This window comes from Epargyreus clarus, unplaced genomic scaffold (assembly GCF_041222505.1).
Source record: "Epargyreus clarus isolate Ecla_fem2 unplaced genomic scaffold, WU_Ecla_fem_2.2 ptg000029l, whole genome shotgun sequence".
In the NCBI taxonomy this organism is placed as follows: domain Eukaryota; kingdom Metazoa; phylum Arthropoda; class Insecta; order Lepidoptera; family Hesperiidae; genus Epargyreus; species Epargyreus clarus.
In genome coordinates, this window is record NW_027332235.1 from 12,418,978 (window position 1) to 12,436,774 (window position 17,797).

The 17,797-nt window shown below is 36.3% G+C and overlaps 1 protein-coding gene across 1 annotated transcript in view; it reads right to left on the bottom strand.

Annotated features, from left to right (window-relative positions):
* The window catches only part of rg (A kinase anchor protein rugose), a 584,238-nt gene that overhangs the window by 189,926 nt on the left and 376,515 nt on the right, over positions 1 to 17,797 (bottom strand). The window contains exons 19-34 of the mRNA XM_073089384.1: positions 17,467 to 17,783; positions 15,512 to 17,120; positions 14,989 to 15,134; positions 14,453 to 14,617; positions 13,755 to 13,934; positions 12,673 to 12,765; positions 11,589 to 11,696; positions 10,632 to 10,782; positions 6,894 to 6,982; positions 5,886 to 6,092; positions 3,545 to 3,655; positions 3,081 to 3,189; positions 2,527 to 2,624; positions 2,030 to 2,246; positions 1,275 to 1,510; positions 733 to 875 (exon numbers count right to left, since the gene is read on the bottom strand). Coding sequence (XP_072945485.1) covers positions 733 to 875; positions 1,275 to 1,510; positions 2,030 to 2,246; positions 2,527 to 2,624; positions 3,081 to 3,189; positions 3,545 to 3,655; positions 5,886 to 6,092; positions 6,894 to 6,982; positions 10,632 to 10,782; positions 11,589 to 11,696; positions 12,673 to 12,765; positions 13,755 to 13,934; positions 14,453 to 14,617; positions 14,989 to 15,134; positions 15,512 to 17,120; positions 17,467 to 17,783 — 3,979 coding nt within the window. The remainder of the gene's footprint in view (positions 1 to 732; positions 876 to 1,274; positions 1,511 to 2,029; positions 2,247 to 2,526; positions 2,625 to 3,080; positions 3,190 to 3,544; positions 3,656 to 5,885; positions 6,093 to 6,893; positions 6,983 to 10,631; positions 10,783 to 11,588; positions 11,697 to 12,672; positions 12,766 to 13,754; positions 13,935 to 14,452; positions 14,618 to 14,988; positions 15,135 to 15,511; positions 17,121 to 17,466; positions 17,784 to 17,797) is intronic.

Here is a 17,797-nt window from a genome sequence, read left to right on the forward strand (position 1 = left end):
TGAATGGTGGGCAGCAAACGCCAACCAATTCCCAATATTGATAAAATTTGCCCAAATATATCTGTCCTCACCATGTAGCAGTGTTTATAGCGAAAGACTTTTTTCAGAGGCAGGACTTGTTTATGAAAATAGGAGGAATCGTCTGTTACCCAAAAATGCAGAGAATCTCGTTTTAATCACCACAATTTGCCGTTAGTTAATTATGAATATTAAACTCTCTTTTTATTTATTTGGTAACACTTATTTTATTTGATTAAGAATTAACATACGATACGCTACGATTGGTTGTAGTATGCAACTAATGCTGATCATAGGATTCCTTAACAATCTTAACTATTTTAAATGAGGCTTTTTGATAAGTTTAAATTGTACGTTAAAGGTAATAAACAAATATTGATAATTTGTTGTTGTTTTCTTGTATACTAACCATTTTTCAAAGTTAAATACCAAACAGAATCACTATTCGGTATCCGGCCGGATAGTGTGTAACTATCCGGTATTCGGCCGGATAGTAAAATAATGGCCGGATAGGCCGGATACCGGATAGCAACCGGATATCCGTTGCATCTCTAGAAATCAGCTTTGGCAAACGAGTTATCCGACCGTATGCGCACAAATTGTACGGTCGGGACCCTGAGGCCGCGTAACTGCATTCCAGATACCCATTAGGCGGACCAAACCCCCAGCTGTTGCACAAACAGGATGTTATACTCGTATGTATGTCTGCTATACCCGGGCCTGGCGGCAGCGGCGTGGTGCAGCTTGTCGAGCAGGCGCGCGGCGGCGGCGTGGTCGCGGCGGCGCGCGGCCGCGATCAGCCGCTCGCACGTGCGCTCCTCCTCCACGCGCTCCGTCGCCGTCGCCGCGCACAGGCACTGCGGACAACACACGCACATATACAACACACATGTAATGGTGGTGGAACGGATATAGTTCAACCGAGGAGGTAATACCAACAAAACAATTTCTATGAAGTAGCTGTGTCGTTCCGGTGGAAGAGTGTGAATTTCGGCTGACTAACTTATGAGACCACCACCTTACTCTCATAAAATAAATCAAATCTATGATCGGCTTCAGCTAAAACCGGTTCTTTGAAATTCGAATTCGAAAAAGTCTATGTAAAAAGATCCAATAGGAGACAGACTTCCAGTATGACCAAAATAAGTAAGTAATGACACACAGTCAATACTTACTTACATACAAAAAACTAATTGCACAATTCAAATTAATATAAATAAAGTACCAAGATATCATAACATTAAAATAGCACTCACCTCAAAATCAGCATGTTTGAGCACATCGTCCGCCCTCATCCTATTCAAGATGAACTCCGCCTCGTTAGCAACCCTCACGATGTGATCTCTCATCGCATGGGACAACAGACGACCTTCGTTGATCAGCTCGATGAAAGCCAATCCCGCGTGCTTCTGGAGAGAATTCTGCCACTCCTGGGAGCAGAGGAGCATCACCAGTTCTACTACGGATGTGCTCGATTTGAACGTTTGGAGGCCTAGAAGAAATGTTCAATTAACGTATTATACAATTTTTGTATTGATTTTTTTGTGTTAAATAAATACATATAAAGCGTTAATATAGAAAGTAAGCTCACATTTAAATTATAGATATAGACATATTACATCTTAAGTAGCGATTTAAGTGTTATCTTACTAAAGCATGAATATCCTCGACCCAATCCACCAAGCGCACGTTTACATAGTTTTCCAACATGTAATAACCGAATAGACTTCTAACAACATTTCAACAGACATAAAATAACAATTAACAACAGTCAAAAGACATATAACAACAATTACACACTTATTAGCTCAAACTGTACGCTTATTTGTTCGGGCAAGTGCGTTGCACGTATAAGGTTTTCAGACGTATTTGACATGACTGATGTATTGCCAATAAGATTTTCTACTAGTAAAGGTGCAGTGACGTCACATGAGCCCTCCGTATCTTATACGAAGACAGTGTAATCGCATTAGGAGTGCATTCGGCGTGTCCGTGCGGTATAGAGCAGTACCTTTACCCTCCATCAGTAGCTCCTGTCCGTGGCTGCCGACGAGCGTCTTGGAGAGGAAGGGCGCGAAGTCCAGCATGATCTCGCGGAGCAAAGGGCAGACCGGCCCTAGCGCAGTCTCCAGCTTGTGGGTAAGGGAGGCTTCGCGGGATAACCCGTCGGCCGGCAATGATGCACCCATAGCGCCCATTGCGCTCAGCCCTGCTAAGGTCTCGTTGTCCTGCAATATTAGACATGAACAGACTTATTTACATCTTATCTTATAGGTTAAGGAAAAAGATTCGGAATACAGATAACTGATACATAAAAAGGTGATTTTTATGTTAAATTTAGTTTTTTGTCAAATGATAAATATTAAATTATAAAAACAGACAATTTATCAAAACGTATATTCGTGTAGTAACGCCAAGGCCTAAGAAGCAAAATATATTCGTAAGGAAAGTTTCATTAGTAGATGAGTAGTATTCATTAGTATATAGATGAGTCAGAATAATACGTACGGGATGTAAATGTCTTTGCGCGGCCTGCAGACTCCTGCTCTGATGGCGCTGCGCGTGATGATGCTCCGCACTACGCATGTGAATTTGTTTGTCGATATCTATAAAGAAACAATTATTTATATAAAGCAGTTTATACAGATTGGGTAAATTAGGCTGTAAATGCATTCGACGAGAAATACCTGTTTATTCTTCACATATTACTCGGCAAAAGATGGCGCCACATGTCTATTAAACCTCGCTTCTTAGATATACACAATATTTTCACGCCGATTACAGAAATATGGGGGCCAAGTAGTATCACACATTCAATAGTTTCAATTTTTTAGCTACATTTTCTCAAAAGTAAATATATAGTCTACTAACCTACGTCTAAAGCTAGGCAAGGTCATATTTGTAAAAATAGTTAGGTAGATATAATTCGCCAAACTGCTACTCCGCTTTGAAGTTGTTGCGAACAGGTGTAGTAATACAATTTGCTATGGCGACGAGATTCATTTCTATATTCAGAGCGGACTAGCAGTTTTACGCGGACTATAGTCAAGTTAATAGTATACCTTCATGGATATTGCCCTCGTGGTCCCGGGTGCGGCCGGTGATGGTGGCCGGCCCGCGCTCGCCCTCCTCGTTCAGGTTCACGTCCGTCCACGACTCGTCGTTACTCACCTATTAACATTACCAAACCAAAACTGAATGAACCGTTCAGAAATTTATTCACTTATATAGAAAACAATAGTATGTAAGTATAGTTCAACATTGGCACACCACAACGAATCTTTTCGGGAAACAGTGTAAATATTCATATTTAGGTCACATATTATGGCTTTGTTGTAGAAGTAAATGAAATTGAAACCTTGAGCCCATGTACATTAACGATACATAAAGATTAAAGATTTAGTATTGACTTTGGAAAATATATATAACCTTAAACAGATAAAATTTGAACGTTGTCAACATTATATGCAATGAATTTTATAATTGTATAGATTTAACGACGGAATGGTCAAAGATTATTACTTACGGGATGTTTATTGTCGTCCATAGCGATCTCGCTAGAAGTCTCCGGATCGTTATTGGTGGTCTCCGTGGAGTTCAGGTGGAACGAGCCCGCGTCCTCGATAGAGTCCACGCTCTAAGGAATTGTACAGTTATTGTAAAACTTTACAGAGGAGGTAAAATGCCGAACCCGTCAATTACAGTCTTTTCAATGCTTATTAAAACTTCCCTCGGATAGCTTTTATATTTGTCACCTACAAAGTACAACTTATCAAATACTTACAAGACTTCTTTTAATTTAAGAAATAAAAAATATGTTATTTGTCAGTATACATACATTCGGAATGTTTACATAATTTTGAAAATATAACCAGATGGTATATGAAATTGGATTTTAATAATTTGAATCCGATGAAAATAATTACTCTAAAAACTTTCAAAGGGAATCATATGAAATTAAACCAAGTTTTTTAAAACACATATATAAATAACTAAGTGATATCATAGGTTAATCCCGACTCAAAAATAGCGAAAGTTACATTCAAAAGTGAAAGACAATTTTACTCAAGTGAATTATATTACACACATACAAATAAAGGTGGGAAGAGGTATGACATAGCATCGTGACAACTACATGCAAACGACACGGGTGGGTTGGAAGCAAGCAAAGCCACACGACATGCAATACTTATAAACACAAGTTTTCTCTATTATCTAATAGTGATATAAATAAGAGAACTTACAGTACATTTATATATTATTCTATAATACGTTGATATGAAAACGGACTTTTATATAAATACATAGTAATTTATACTTAAACTCGTCTATATTTTTCACAAAAAAGTACACATGTAACAAACGTCTAGAACACAATAGAAATTGATTTTAATACGTATTACTACAATACACAATTTTACAATAATGAATCTAATTCTAGATAGATAGGAGAGGTAAATATCACGAGGAAGTTCATAGTGTATCATTTTATTATTGTAAATTATATTATTATATTTTACAAGAGTCAGATAGAAAGAAAAGTAGATGTTACTTGTACAAACACACATAAAAAAGAAATAGTTAACACAAATTAATTATAAAGTAACATTTTCATACTAGTTCTTTCCTTAGCAGGTACATTGCTTTTGAGCATAAAATGCAAAGTGTTAAATATATTTTTTGTTTTCTTAACATTTGACTTAAAATTTTCATCACGTGAAGGTGCTATGTGCGTATATCATATGTACACAATAATTACATAATATTTCTGTGAGCTTTAGCCTATTAGTGTTAACACGCGAAGTTTTCGATTCAATCGTGACAAGCGTGTCTTACTTTGTGTGGATTTTGTGTGCTTTGATTGGTACTGGAAACCCAAATTAGAAGTTATAGTTTTTCATAGAAAGTAAATCGATGTTTGTTGAAAATAAATTGGTAAAAAATATTTTGCATAATTATTTTATATAAGAAATATGTTAATGTTTTATATAAGAAATATGTTGGTACGAGACATTAATGCATGTCAAATGGGCTGTTGGCGTCGGCGAAAATAACGCCATCTAACTGTATTAACTTCGTAATAGGATTAACATAAGATTTAATGAATAATGTTTTTAACAATTTATTTCTGGTGTTACAAACTATATTGCAACTCAATATTAGTAGCACAAAATATATAGTTTTTATTTCGTGATATTAGTTAGTTAATTAATTATTATACCCCACCGAAAATTAGTTAAAATAAATGAAAAATACAACATAACTAATTTTAAAGTACCCGGCTTCCAGAACCAACCAGCAGGTCGTGTGGACACAATACGTGTGTATCAATGTGTACAAACCAGGTTGACCACCGACACCGTTATCTCCGGCAAGGGTTTCGGCCTTGCGGCGGGTGGCTTACAACAGGATAATAACAATTGTTTAGTACGCTAAGAAGATGTTCAGTTCATAAATAATGTTAGAGAAGATTCTAAAACCTAGAGGTTAGAGCAGTTAGATGATTTTTACGGTTTCGCTGAAATGAGGTCCTTGTAAAACTGATTTGGAAAATGATAATTGAAATAGAGAAAATGCTAAATTTAAAAACTTTAAAGGTACTATTAAGCAGATCGGAGAACACTCACAATAATGTTTATATAAATATATTTTTCCAGAAAATATGTCGTAATAAAATAATAATATTTTCTTTAATTATCGTCGAGTTAAAATGTTCAAGGAAATCGAATCGGACCTCATTCAAGTGAAGTAATAGATTCTAATGTCTAGTTATTAGGGACTCAGAAGACCACCAAACGCGAGAAGAGAACGCATCTAATAGAAAGGGACAGAGCAATCGGCCTTTTCATTCCCACACCCCGACTAACCTTGGGCTTAGGATGGACTTTCACGCGTAGGCTCGATTTGAAGAGCGGTTCTTCCTTCTCGCTAGATGGCGACAATTCAGATTTGTCGGTTTGGGGAGGTGACGTCACGTCCGCCTTGTCGGCCGTCCCCTCCTTCGGCTTATCGACAGCGTCCGGTTTCACTTCGTCCGTGGTCGTCTCAATTTCGGCCACGCTTCCTTTCTCGTCCTTTACCGAATTAACGCGATGGCGAAAAAAATAATAAAAAACGGATGTAACAAGCGTCCATGTGACAATGGGATCACCAAAACATATATACGAGTAACACATGAACGACAACGAAAACCAATGGTGGCAATGGCAACAGCAAATAAAATTGCCAAACACAAATGATGAATTGGATTCATCGAGGGTCGCTTCACATGCAGTATTTGCTAGGGGTTACCTAAGACTATTTAAATATAGTAAAATTAACATACTAATTAGAATACTTGTAAATTCTAAGAGAAACGAAAATACATAATACCTCCTTCATAGATCGGAGAAGCATGCTATGAATCTCAATAAGTTTTACAAAAAAAAAGAAGACACAGAACATAAGAACAGTAAATGACATTCATCAAATTGTACTAGTGAAAAAAATACGTAAGATAAACTATAAACGTATAATGAAGCATCACTACTAGTACTAAGATGTAATCCGTCGAAATTCGAATGTACATACATTGCACTAGATGCTATAATGTTTCAAAGTGAATATAATTCGGTAAGATTATCGTGACAATAAAATGACATAGTCATTTTACTTACTAATTTGACATTACTAATGTTAAATGTCATAGACCGCCTTATGAAACAGAGGACCTACAACTAATACTTAAACGTTAAGAACTACAGATGACAAATACAAATTAATAAGAACAAAGTAATCTTACTTAGTGTTGTAACATTAAAATCCTTCCATGCTAATTTCAACCTTCATGAAATACAACAATTATATTATGAAAGAAATACAAAATATGATCTTACCTTCATTGAGGGAGAGTCGAGTTCGTTCATGGTGGAATTGTTTTCGTCCACTACAATCATGGCGTATTCCACGTCATCGCCATTGTGATCTATGGGAACATTTAATAATGTAACATAATTAAAATAAATGTATTTTTCTTTTCACAATAATACTGTTGTCACAACAACAATAGCTTTAAAAAGCAGGTTTGGATATCTTCAAACAATTATTCGACGATGAATTGACCAGTATACAAGGTAAGCAGTTATTATTCTTTTATCTAAGCTAGAATTGAACGTAATTCGCATGTTTTGTGAAAATTGTATATCTTATGAACATTTATCTCTCTATATTATAGAATAATCTAGTTAAAATCTAAGTTTCATTATAAAATTGAGTGCGGGATTAAGAAGTTTTACAAAATTGTTAAAATTGAAAGAAGCTAAAATAAAAAAAAGACAAACGGTAAATATTTTTTACATTAGGTACATAAAAATAATTTGATTAAAACATGCAATGTTTATTTATAACATGCACAGAAAAATGGAAATTAATCTCGCACTCATTTTAAATATTAATTATAAATTCATTGATGAACATGGTACATGCACGTGTGATGATGATGTATGACGTAATCACTCAAACTCTACGTTGATGATGGGGCAAATCATAGAAAAACACCAAAACAAAACATTTCACAGCAGTGCTCAAGCGGTGCCAATTAACACTGATTTGTCTTTTTGAATTTTGACTCGTCATCAATGAAAATATATTGAATACAGACACGATTATAAATCACATCAAAACATAATTGTATTTGAATGTATGTAAGTATTGAAATGTATAGTGTGTGATGTGTGTTAGAAAACTAAAAAAATAATAGATAGATATGTGTTATAATGGCTTTAAATTCCTTCTCAACAAAATATTCACAAGAGACAAAACAGTGTACGCGAACATCGACCATATTGAGTTGTATCGAGCGTTCGTGTCGCAAGATTTTCCTTCAGATTTTTCATAATCTTTATAACCTGTAAAATACATCTCCATTTTATATTTCATGCAACATTTAGATACGCTTTTGCGAAAAAAAAAGGCCGAGAAATAAATCCGAATCGATCCGAGTAAGTTTTTTACATACTCGTATTAACCTATTTGTCCATGTACTTGGCGAATGACTAAATATCGCATAATTTCTATTGATAGACTATTCAATTGAGAATCGTTTTGAGTATTTTTAGACCAGGAGTGTATAAGTTACTCCTGCGACACGACCGCCCCGTGCGGGTCGTCCGGCGTACCTGCGTGCGCGCGGTGGTAACTAGCGATGCGTGCGTGAGCGTGCGTGTTCGTGTGTTGGTGTTGGTGTTGGCCGCAATCGAGCTTGCAGTGCGAGTGGCGGTGCGCGGGGTGCCCACCCGGCAGGAACTGCGGGTACACGTGGTGCGACCACTGCGGGAACAGCGGCCGGGACCCTGTACCCCGCACCGATCGAACATAACCCGCAACCCCGCAACAAATGTAACGGGCAGCGTAATGCACGGGCGTAACGCGTAACGGATAACCGCCCACCGACACCCGAGAATGCGTGATGACACAGAGTAACGAACACGCGTGACGAGATAGGTTGCAATCGAAAAGGAAAATGCAAAAAGAGATTTTTGGAAAATAAACGACGTACGGATTTAGGAGCAAGTATGCATAACGAACACAGAGGTAGGGATAAAGATGCCGAGACGTTTCGTAATATATGATAGAAGAAGAATAGACAGGTTAGAAAAAAATATGGAAAATAACCGACGTAACGAAATAAGAAGTGCGAATAGATTGAGAAAACGATACATTATATTAAGAAAAGGATGAAAAAATGTTTCGAATGAAAAAATGTTTCGATACAAGAGAAAGCAGAGGATCATATATTAAAGAAAGAATCAATGATCGATATACATCATTCAAAACATGCATTTTATGCATGACATAACAAGATAAATTGAGAATATTAAAAAAAATCAAGTCAATCAAGGACGTGAAATAAATATAATTACATGATTTAAAATGATACAGACACAAAGAAATGATAAGCAAGCAATAGCAAGCGGAAAATCAACATTACAGAGTAAGTAAATAAGGGATTAAAGCGTATAAGACCAATTTGTAATACAAAATTGTGTACATTGAAATGAATAGCATGAACGCAAATAGCATCAATGAAATGTATCGATGTGTGTTTACATGTGAGTGTTGTGTTATTGTAATTATCGATGTTTGATCATAGCATAGTAGTGTTGTGCCGTGAGTGTCGATATTCGAGCGTCGCAGCGGCAGTGTGGGAGTACCGTAAGTTTTACCAGTGTCCAAACCGTGACGCGATATCAAGCGGCGTGAAAAAGAGGAGAAACGACACACTTCAGATATACAGGTCAATAGGTAAACTTCAGTGTTCATATGTCGCTATCAAAATGTATCCCATGATTTTTAATACAATGTTATTAAAATAGATGGACATTAAAATCGTCGTAAAGTTTAAACAAAAAAAGTAAAACATAACTTTGTGTGACACTTTTAACACGCGTCTACGAGTATTTTTACTTACTCAAATTAAAGCTTGTAAAATACCCTATCAGCCAATGATATATGTAAACTTAAAAAAAAACAAAAAAATATGTTTCAATTCTTATAACATAAACAATACATTTTTAATTTTGAAAGCGACTTAGTGGGTAGTGATAACCTAAAAATGTTTACGTTCTTACTTTATTAAACATAATAAATAGAGAACATTGTACGGTAATGGCGTTATTCCTGTAATGACATAATTACCGTATCATCAAATAGTGCCAAGCATAAAAAAGAAGCAACCGAATAGCAAAGTTTAACAAAATTAAAACTAATGAGACTAGGATGGTTCGAGTGTAAAATAACTAGAAATATTAACTGACAGAACATTATATAGAAAATAGGTTAGGAGTTTATTAAATTATCGACAACTTTCTACTGTGCACAGCACTACATGGATGTAATGATATAATGAGGTCATTAATATTAACTCTATTTACATTATTATTCAAAAATGTTATAAAGAAATTTAAATCTTAGTATAATATTTAAGGGGAAATCATACAAAAAATAAATTTATAACGGCTTGCGTCTCTTGCAGGCGATTTGTATATGGCAGAACTGAAGAAAAGTTAAGAGTCTAAAAATAAAATATAAATAAAGAAAACGTTTAACAAAAGGCAAACGAGCAACATAAAAAGAACAAAACTAAAATTTGACGGCCCTGTTGTTATTTGAAAAAAGAACATAATATCCCACTCCCTACTCATGGACTAAAATATACTACACTAAAATTAATCATAACAATATCTAACGTATTATGGAAGTTGAATCGTTATTCAACTTAATTATGTCAAACACAAGTATGAATCGTCTATGTAGACATTTATCATATATTTTTATTATTTTTTTAGAATACACACAGCAATACCAAAGAAAGTGCTTTACTATCATTATAATACAACGACAAGTAGGTACTACTTTGCTTTGACAATAATTTAGACAGTATATACACTACGTTTTTCTTCACTTTAAATGTTTCTGCGTTTTTTTTTTTATTTTCAAAAACAATAAACAACATTTGTGTATTTAAATCACAGTATAAAAAATCCATAACATTTATTTTAAACTTAATTATTTTAAAATCTAAATATGCGCTGTTCATCAAGTATCAAAGTTTCGAAGTATCGTTGTGTCAGTACCGTGGTGTTCGTGCGCGTGGTGGCTGCGGCGCGCGCAGTCGGGCGGCGCGTGCGCGGGCGGCTCCAGGATGTCGCGGTACTTCGACACCATCAGCACAGAGATGAAGTACACGATCGCCAGCGACAGGAACTGGGCCTGCTTCGTCTCCTCCTGGAACATTAACCATTCATGTTCACTTTTAATATACTAATCCACTTATATCCATGAATATAACTAGCAATGGGCGTGATGACAGTATTAAAAATCGAAGAATAAATGATTTAATTAAAAACAAGATCAGTTGCGGACCACGCACGTGCACACCTGTAGCACACAAACTAGCTACCGCTACGGGACTATGCGACTGCACCATGCTGTTTATGCGCGCCTGGTACACGGTGGTACAGATTAACCCATTCACTGATTATGAAATTGACGCACAAATATGATTTTTTGCGCAATGGATTTTGATGATTGTACAAAAAGATAAATAAACAGCACAGTGCGTTTAGTCTGTAAATGAAATTCAAAAATCTATTAAAATTATACACATAACATTCAAAGACTAGTATGAACTTCATTTTAATAGTTTCTCACTATATACTTAGAATTAATAACCCCATATAACGCTTCTTATGTTAATAATATTAACACTAAAATTATTTACAACACGTGCGTGTTTCATTGACAGGTACATAAACATCTTAATTCATAACAAATATAATCTCAAAATGTTCTTAAAACGATAGCAACGATTAAATTTTATAGTGTATTATGAGACGTTCAAGACTGTATAGACTTTCGTCTTATATAGACAAGTAGTTAAAAAAATATCAAATATTAATCATAATCAATACGTTATGGAAAATGAAAATGTATAAAATTTAAAATATAATATTTCAATGTGTTCCAAAATTAATACTGCATAACATTTTAATCTACTATCTACATAAATTTAATTTTTCCATGTTACATACCACATCTCTATAAATAACAGCTCGCAGTCTATTGACGTCCATGTCTTGGAGCAATCTCTCCGGATCCTTTACTGGACTTGACGCATCTGCCAAGCTCGCCACCACACTCTGTGCAAGTTGTACAAACAAACATATGATTCTAAATACATTTTAGTAGTATTATGCGAAATAAAGTAAGATAAGATCCAGAATTCAGTTGTATCTAATCATTGTACTGCAATCAAAATAATTGCAATAATAAAAAATAATATTTTATATAAACTAAACATTTTACGGCTATTTAAAATATACATAAATAAACTATGAATACATAAAAATGCACAGAAAAGCATTGGCAGTAAAGCCAAAAAGACTACTAACAACCAAAATTAGAGGGTTCTATATGCACGCAATATCAAATAATCTATTGTTAAACGAGGTCATACGAAAAACATTCCATCAAATTTTAACCCTTTTGTAATAACGTGAAATGTACAAGGGCAGCACAGACTATAGGATGTTTCAAACAAATACAACGCCTTCTTTATGAGAAACGAAACAGAAATATATTTCTTACTTCCTCTTACATCATTTTACGCAGGTATAGACAAGGAAGGGTGATGATTCTTATTATTTCTTACTTGCTCTTACATAATTTTACGCAGGAATAGACAAGAAAGGGTGATGTTTTATCTCTTTCTAATTGTAGTTAGAAAGATCACATGTATATTGTTGTCTTTGTATTGCAAGTTATTCAGTAAACATTACTGAAGTTTCAAGATAATATGAGCAGGACAGAAATTGCGTAACTAACCCTTCTTTTTCCAAAATTAAGGACTAATCAATACGCTAACGAGGACCTTAACACACTATCGTATAGGATACGGTAAATCAATAAGTAATATTAGGTTTTCGGTATCAAAGTACCAGAATAACATAAGTGCGAAGTAGACGTGGCTGTCGAAATAGCTTAGAATAATATCATCGTAACAATTTATAAATATGGTTAACGTGTCAGGATGTTCATCAATAATCACCATAATCCCAATTAGTAAATCACGGGTCTGACAAAGTACCAGGGCCCCATAGTGTCGCTGGAGGTTACCTTAGCGTCCGCATCGTCGCGGGCGGCGCGCGCGGCGGCGCAGCGCTGGCGCTCCTTGCACTCGAGGCAGTTGCGGACCGCGCACGTGCACACCTGTAGCACACACACTAGCTACCGCTACGGGACTATGCTACTGCACCCTGCTGTTTATGCGCGCCTGGTACACGGTGGTACAGTTTAACCCGTTCGCCGGTTATGAAATTGACGCAATACAGTTTATTTGCACAATGAACTTTAGACGATTATACAAATGATAATAAACAGCAGAGTGAGTTTAGTCTATAATTGAAATTCAAAAATCTATGAAAATTATACACATAACATTCAAAGACTAGTATGAACTTCATTTTAATTACTGGAATAAAATTAAACCAAAAATACCTATAATTTCACATCTTGTCATTATAGATTTTATGAAGTATGACTGTCTATGACTTACATAAATATAATGAATTCTAGGAAAAATGTAATAAAAACATCTAATTTCTTTCTTCCAATTAAAATACCTATTAAAACAGTTTGCACAGAAATATCTAGTTATATAATCAATGCTATGAACATTAAAAACTATATGTACACGTTTAAAGATTTGAAAGTCTAATTACGCTATTTGAACTCCCTACTCTAGATTTAAATATTGAAACACAGTATTACTAAAATTTATTAACACGTAACCTCATACCAGTACACAACGATTCAAATCGCTCGAAAAGTTTCAATCGTACGAGCTAATTGCTATCAAATAACTACATAACACGTTAACATTCCGTTGTACAAAAACATATGGCGAACGCATTACGATCATTTGCGATTGACAATTGAACTAAACGAACGAATGAAACCTTGAACAAACAAAGGCAAAAGCACATTTTATCAAAAAATCTTTTCAGTAGCCTGTTTAAAACCAAGCTATAATGTATTCAACAAGCAAGAAACGAATGCCAACGTTCGGAAAAATGGCTTTTAAATTCATGTTATACAAAACAATATAAAGACTAGCGTTCGTCTATCTTCAACTTAAACGTCACATCTCAATCACAAATGACAGTTTGCTGGCCGAATTAGGTTATATGTTCACTCACCAGTCGCAGACACTGTCGCAGGATGCCCCCACTGGACATATTCTTCTCCGCTTCGAGCTCGGCGAAGTTGAGTGCACTAGCGAATATGAGAACGTCGGCCATGGAGACCAGCCGCTGTAGGAAGGTAACTGCCACTTCCACTGGCATGCCCTGTGTTGGCTCGATCACGTCCAGCTCGTTCTGATTACCGTACACATGATGTTAATAAAACAAGTTACGTAGTATGATAAACGAGTGTGTGTGCTTTAAAGTCGCATTATTATTATTCATATCATTGTAATATATCAAATATCGACAATAAACAACTTAACTAGTAAAATATGTTTTAAATTTGATTGTTTTATTTATGAAACGTTTTTTTTGCAGTAACTTAAATGTTACTTTATAATAATTGAGTAATAATTGAAAATATAATAATTGAATAGCTGTTTTCATAAAGTTAAACTATATAAATGCACCTTTTCATTGTATAGCATAAGCGGATATGAATTGTAGACATCGCGTTTGACTAATGCAAACAAAAAGACGTTTTACTTTTTTAACTTACCTAGGCAACCATGAAAAGTATAAGACTTTCGTTATCCTAAGACGTTCTTGTTAAATTTCAAAATTAATTTTGCTAAAGATTGATCAGTATTAACACACGCATAATATTATTTCTTCTGCAATTTGTGATACAAATTTCATAAACAACTCACGTTAGGCGACGTAGCGGAGGCGAGCAGCGGCAGCAGCCCCCCGCAGGCGATGATGAGGTTGTCGGCGAGCTGGCTGATGAGGTGCACGGTGTTCACCACGAAGATCGCGTTCTCGCTGCTGTTCACGAAGTCGATCACTGATTTCGTCGAGTGACTGCGCCACACCTGAAATGTACAAATGTTTATGGGTAATTTTAATATTTATTTAAATTTAAATATGTATTTAAAATGTCTTAATGTGGAAATTTTAAGACTTACACGGTTTGGAAAACACTGATGTAATTTTTAGGGTTCCCTTTTTACTTAGTAATAACTAAGACTCCGTTGTCTGTCCGTCTGTCCGTCTGTGCGTCTGTCCGTCTGTTACAGCGCTCTACGTCTTAAACCGTAATAGATAGACACTTGATATTTTTAAAAATGTTTAAAACACTGATGTTATTGTTTTAAATAGTTTATACCTGAATATTTTCAAGTTATATTGGTAGTTATCACTGCCACATACGATGTAGAATTAAGTTTAATCCCTCCAACAGCACCTGTATATCAGTTTCAAGTGAGAACAGCACGTCGGAGAGTAAACGCTGGTGTATGTAGGACCAGCGGAACTCGGGGATTCTGAAGGGAGGACGCGTGGGTCCCGGCGAGAACATCGGCCGGCTGCAACGTGATGGCCGCCTTGTTTCTGAAACATTGACGATATATATAATATAATTATGTATTGTTTCTTTTCATATTCAATTTCAACTAATTCTAGCAAGAAACGATGACACTTTGAGGATATTCACTATTCATTTATTTGGAACATTGCTTGTACATAATTATAAAACAATAAATATTTTATAGTACAAATAAAATAATTCATATGCTTACATTGTCTACTACAAGTTAGATTATATTTTTATATAGAATCATTGTAAAAACTTCCAAAAAAGTATGCTCCTTATTTTAGTTTAAAAGCAACCGTTTTTGGAGGTATATTAATTTACATGATAAACGTAAACATTAACTTAATGGATACATTTTATTCAAATTCAGGTTCAAGTTAGCTGCAATTCTTACCGAAATGATTAGAATCCACTTGTGTGCTCGTAGAAGCACTCCGCGGCCGCCGTGGTGACGTCGAAGTGTTTGTACCTTGTGAAGCGACACCCTCAGCTCTATTGCTGTCCTGCTTCATCTCACCGTCTCCAGGTAAGCTGACGCGTCGCTTCTCTCTGTCGCTCTCCCGATTCCTATCCTCTTCAGCCTCGTGCTCCTTTTTATTTGCCAGCGAAATATTCTCACTGATAGTCGAAATTGGAGGTATTTCGGGAGACTTGTCTTCTTCGGCGTCATTAGATTCTTCTCTTTGGTTTTCCTCCTTAGTATCTTCGGTTTCATTATCCTTTTCATGTTTAGCTTCCTCTTTAGTTTGTTCAATTTCAGGATCGATGACCAATTCTTCATCGGGAGGAAGTACATCGCTTTCTTGCGGTAAGTCTGGTACAGTTTCCTTTTGAGGACTGCTATGTTCGCTTATAACGGTCTCATTGTCACTCTTAGAGACAACCGCAGATATTATATCGTTTACAATATCATTAGCAATAGTTTCAACGGTTTGTTTTTGATCTAGTATATCTTCAATGTCTTGTTCTAAATCGTCTCGGCCATTGGGTGTGTTTCCCTCAGAATGTAATCCACCGGAGATAGCACCTGAATCTGTATCATCGTCTGTTTTCGATCGCACCGTTTCTAGCGCAATCGTTAGTACATCATTAACGATATTAATCGCAATATGTTTAGGGTCATCGTTGGTCAAGACTTCATCAGACATAGCGTCGCTATGGATATTATCTTGGATTTTCTTTGGGCTCGTCGCTTCGCTCGGGGTCAAGTAAAGTTCGGACGGATCAGACAGTTCTGATTCTCTCTCCGTTATAACGTTTAAACCTTCTGCTATTCTTTCAGGGCTTGCCGTTTCACTTGCAGATAGGCTAGAGGGAATGCCTTCGCTTTTATCAGTATTGTCATTATTATCCTCCCTTGAGACGTTATCTCCGACATCTCTAACTGGAATGTAATCAAGACTTCCTTGTCTAGTGAGAGGCTTATCAGTTTTCTCTGAATCGGCTTCAATTGTCCCAATTCCGGATTCGGAGCTTTCTAGTAATTTATTCTCAATAATTGATTGTACTAATTCGTTTTCAGCATTGAGCAATTCCGGCTTGGAGGCCTCTCCCTCGTCGACAGCATGTTCGACTTCGTTATCTGTACATTTAACACTATCACAACCGCCTTCGGGCACTTCGGTATTCACTTCCTTGGCAGGACTATGCACTTTACACACTTCACTGTACACTACTGTAGTCCGACTGTCCTCGACGTCGTCACTCGTTTTAGACTTGGAACATATGCAGTTTCCTTCGACTTCGCGTAACGATAGGCCCTTGCCGATTTCAGTTTGTGCGGCATGGTTGAGTACGTTCTGTTTCCTGATGGATACAGGGGACGTTTCGCTCTCGTCTGTGTCTTGGATGGTTTTGGTGTTGGTGTCGTGGCGGTCCCAGCCGGAGATAGTGGAGATGGGCCGCTGTTGGCGCTCCGCGGGGTCAGTTATGTTGTCGGCGCGCCGCTGTTCGTAGTGCTCGTACATTTGGGCGAACTGTAACTTGAACTCTTCGTATGATACCTGAAAAATATGGTACACATTATTAATATACTATTATAGAACAAAATAAGACTCAAAACAATTAATTATAATATATAGAAACAATGATGTATAAATACTAATGGCATTAATTTAGCGACACTTGTTTTTATTAAAAAGATAGACAAGGCTGAGAATGGAAGATTTTAAAACCAACAATCAAATTTTGATTCAGATGATCAAATCTCAGGATATAATAGGTTAACAGAGTATAGAAATAAATATAATAATAATGTCTAAAGTAGGAAACTTAAAAATAAATGATGATAGAAATATTTAGATGAAATACAATGATTTTGAAAGTAAAGACATCAACTTTAAGTCCCACCTTGGAGTGCACGATAGCGAGCGTATCGACCCACACACGCCAACCACCGTACTCGTGTTTAATCGCATGGTGCAGTAGCATCCTGAAGAGCGAGTACACCATGTCCGATATCTTCTGCTCCTCCGCATTCTTGGGATGTATATACGCCATCGCGATGAGCCACTCCTGCCACACGGACATCTGTAGCACCGTGCGGCGGTTCTCGCGGTTGTTGCTGCACAGCAACGTCATGTCTGAGAGGAACAGCTTCTTCACCTCCAATAGCTGTTCCGTTTGTTTCGACTGCCGGATCAGCGTGGCTACCACTTTCAGGATCACTGTAAGATAATAG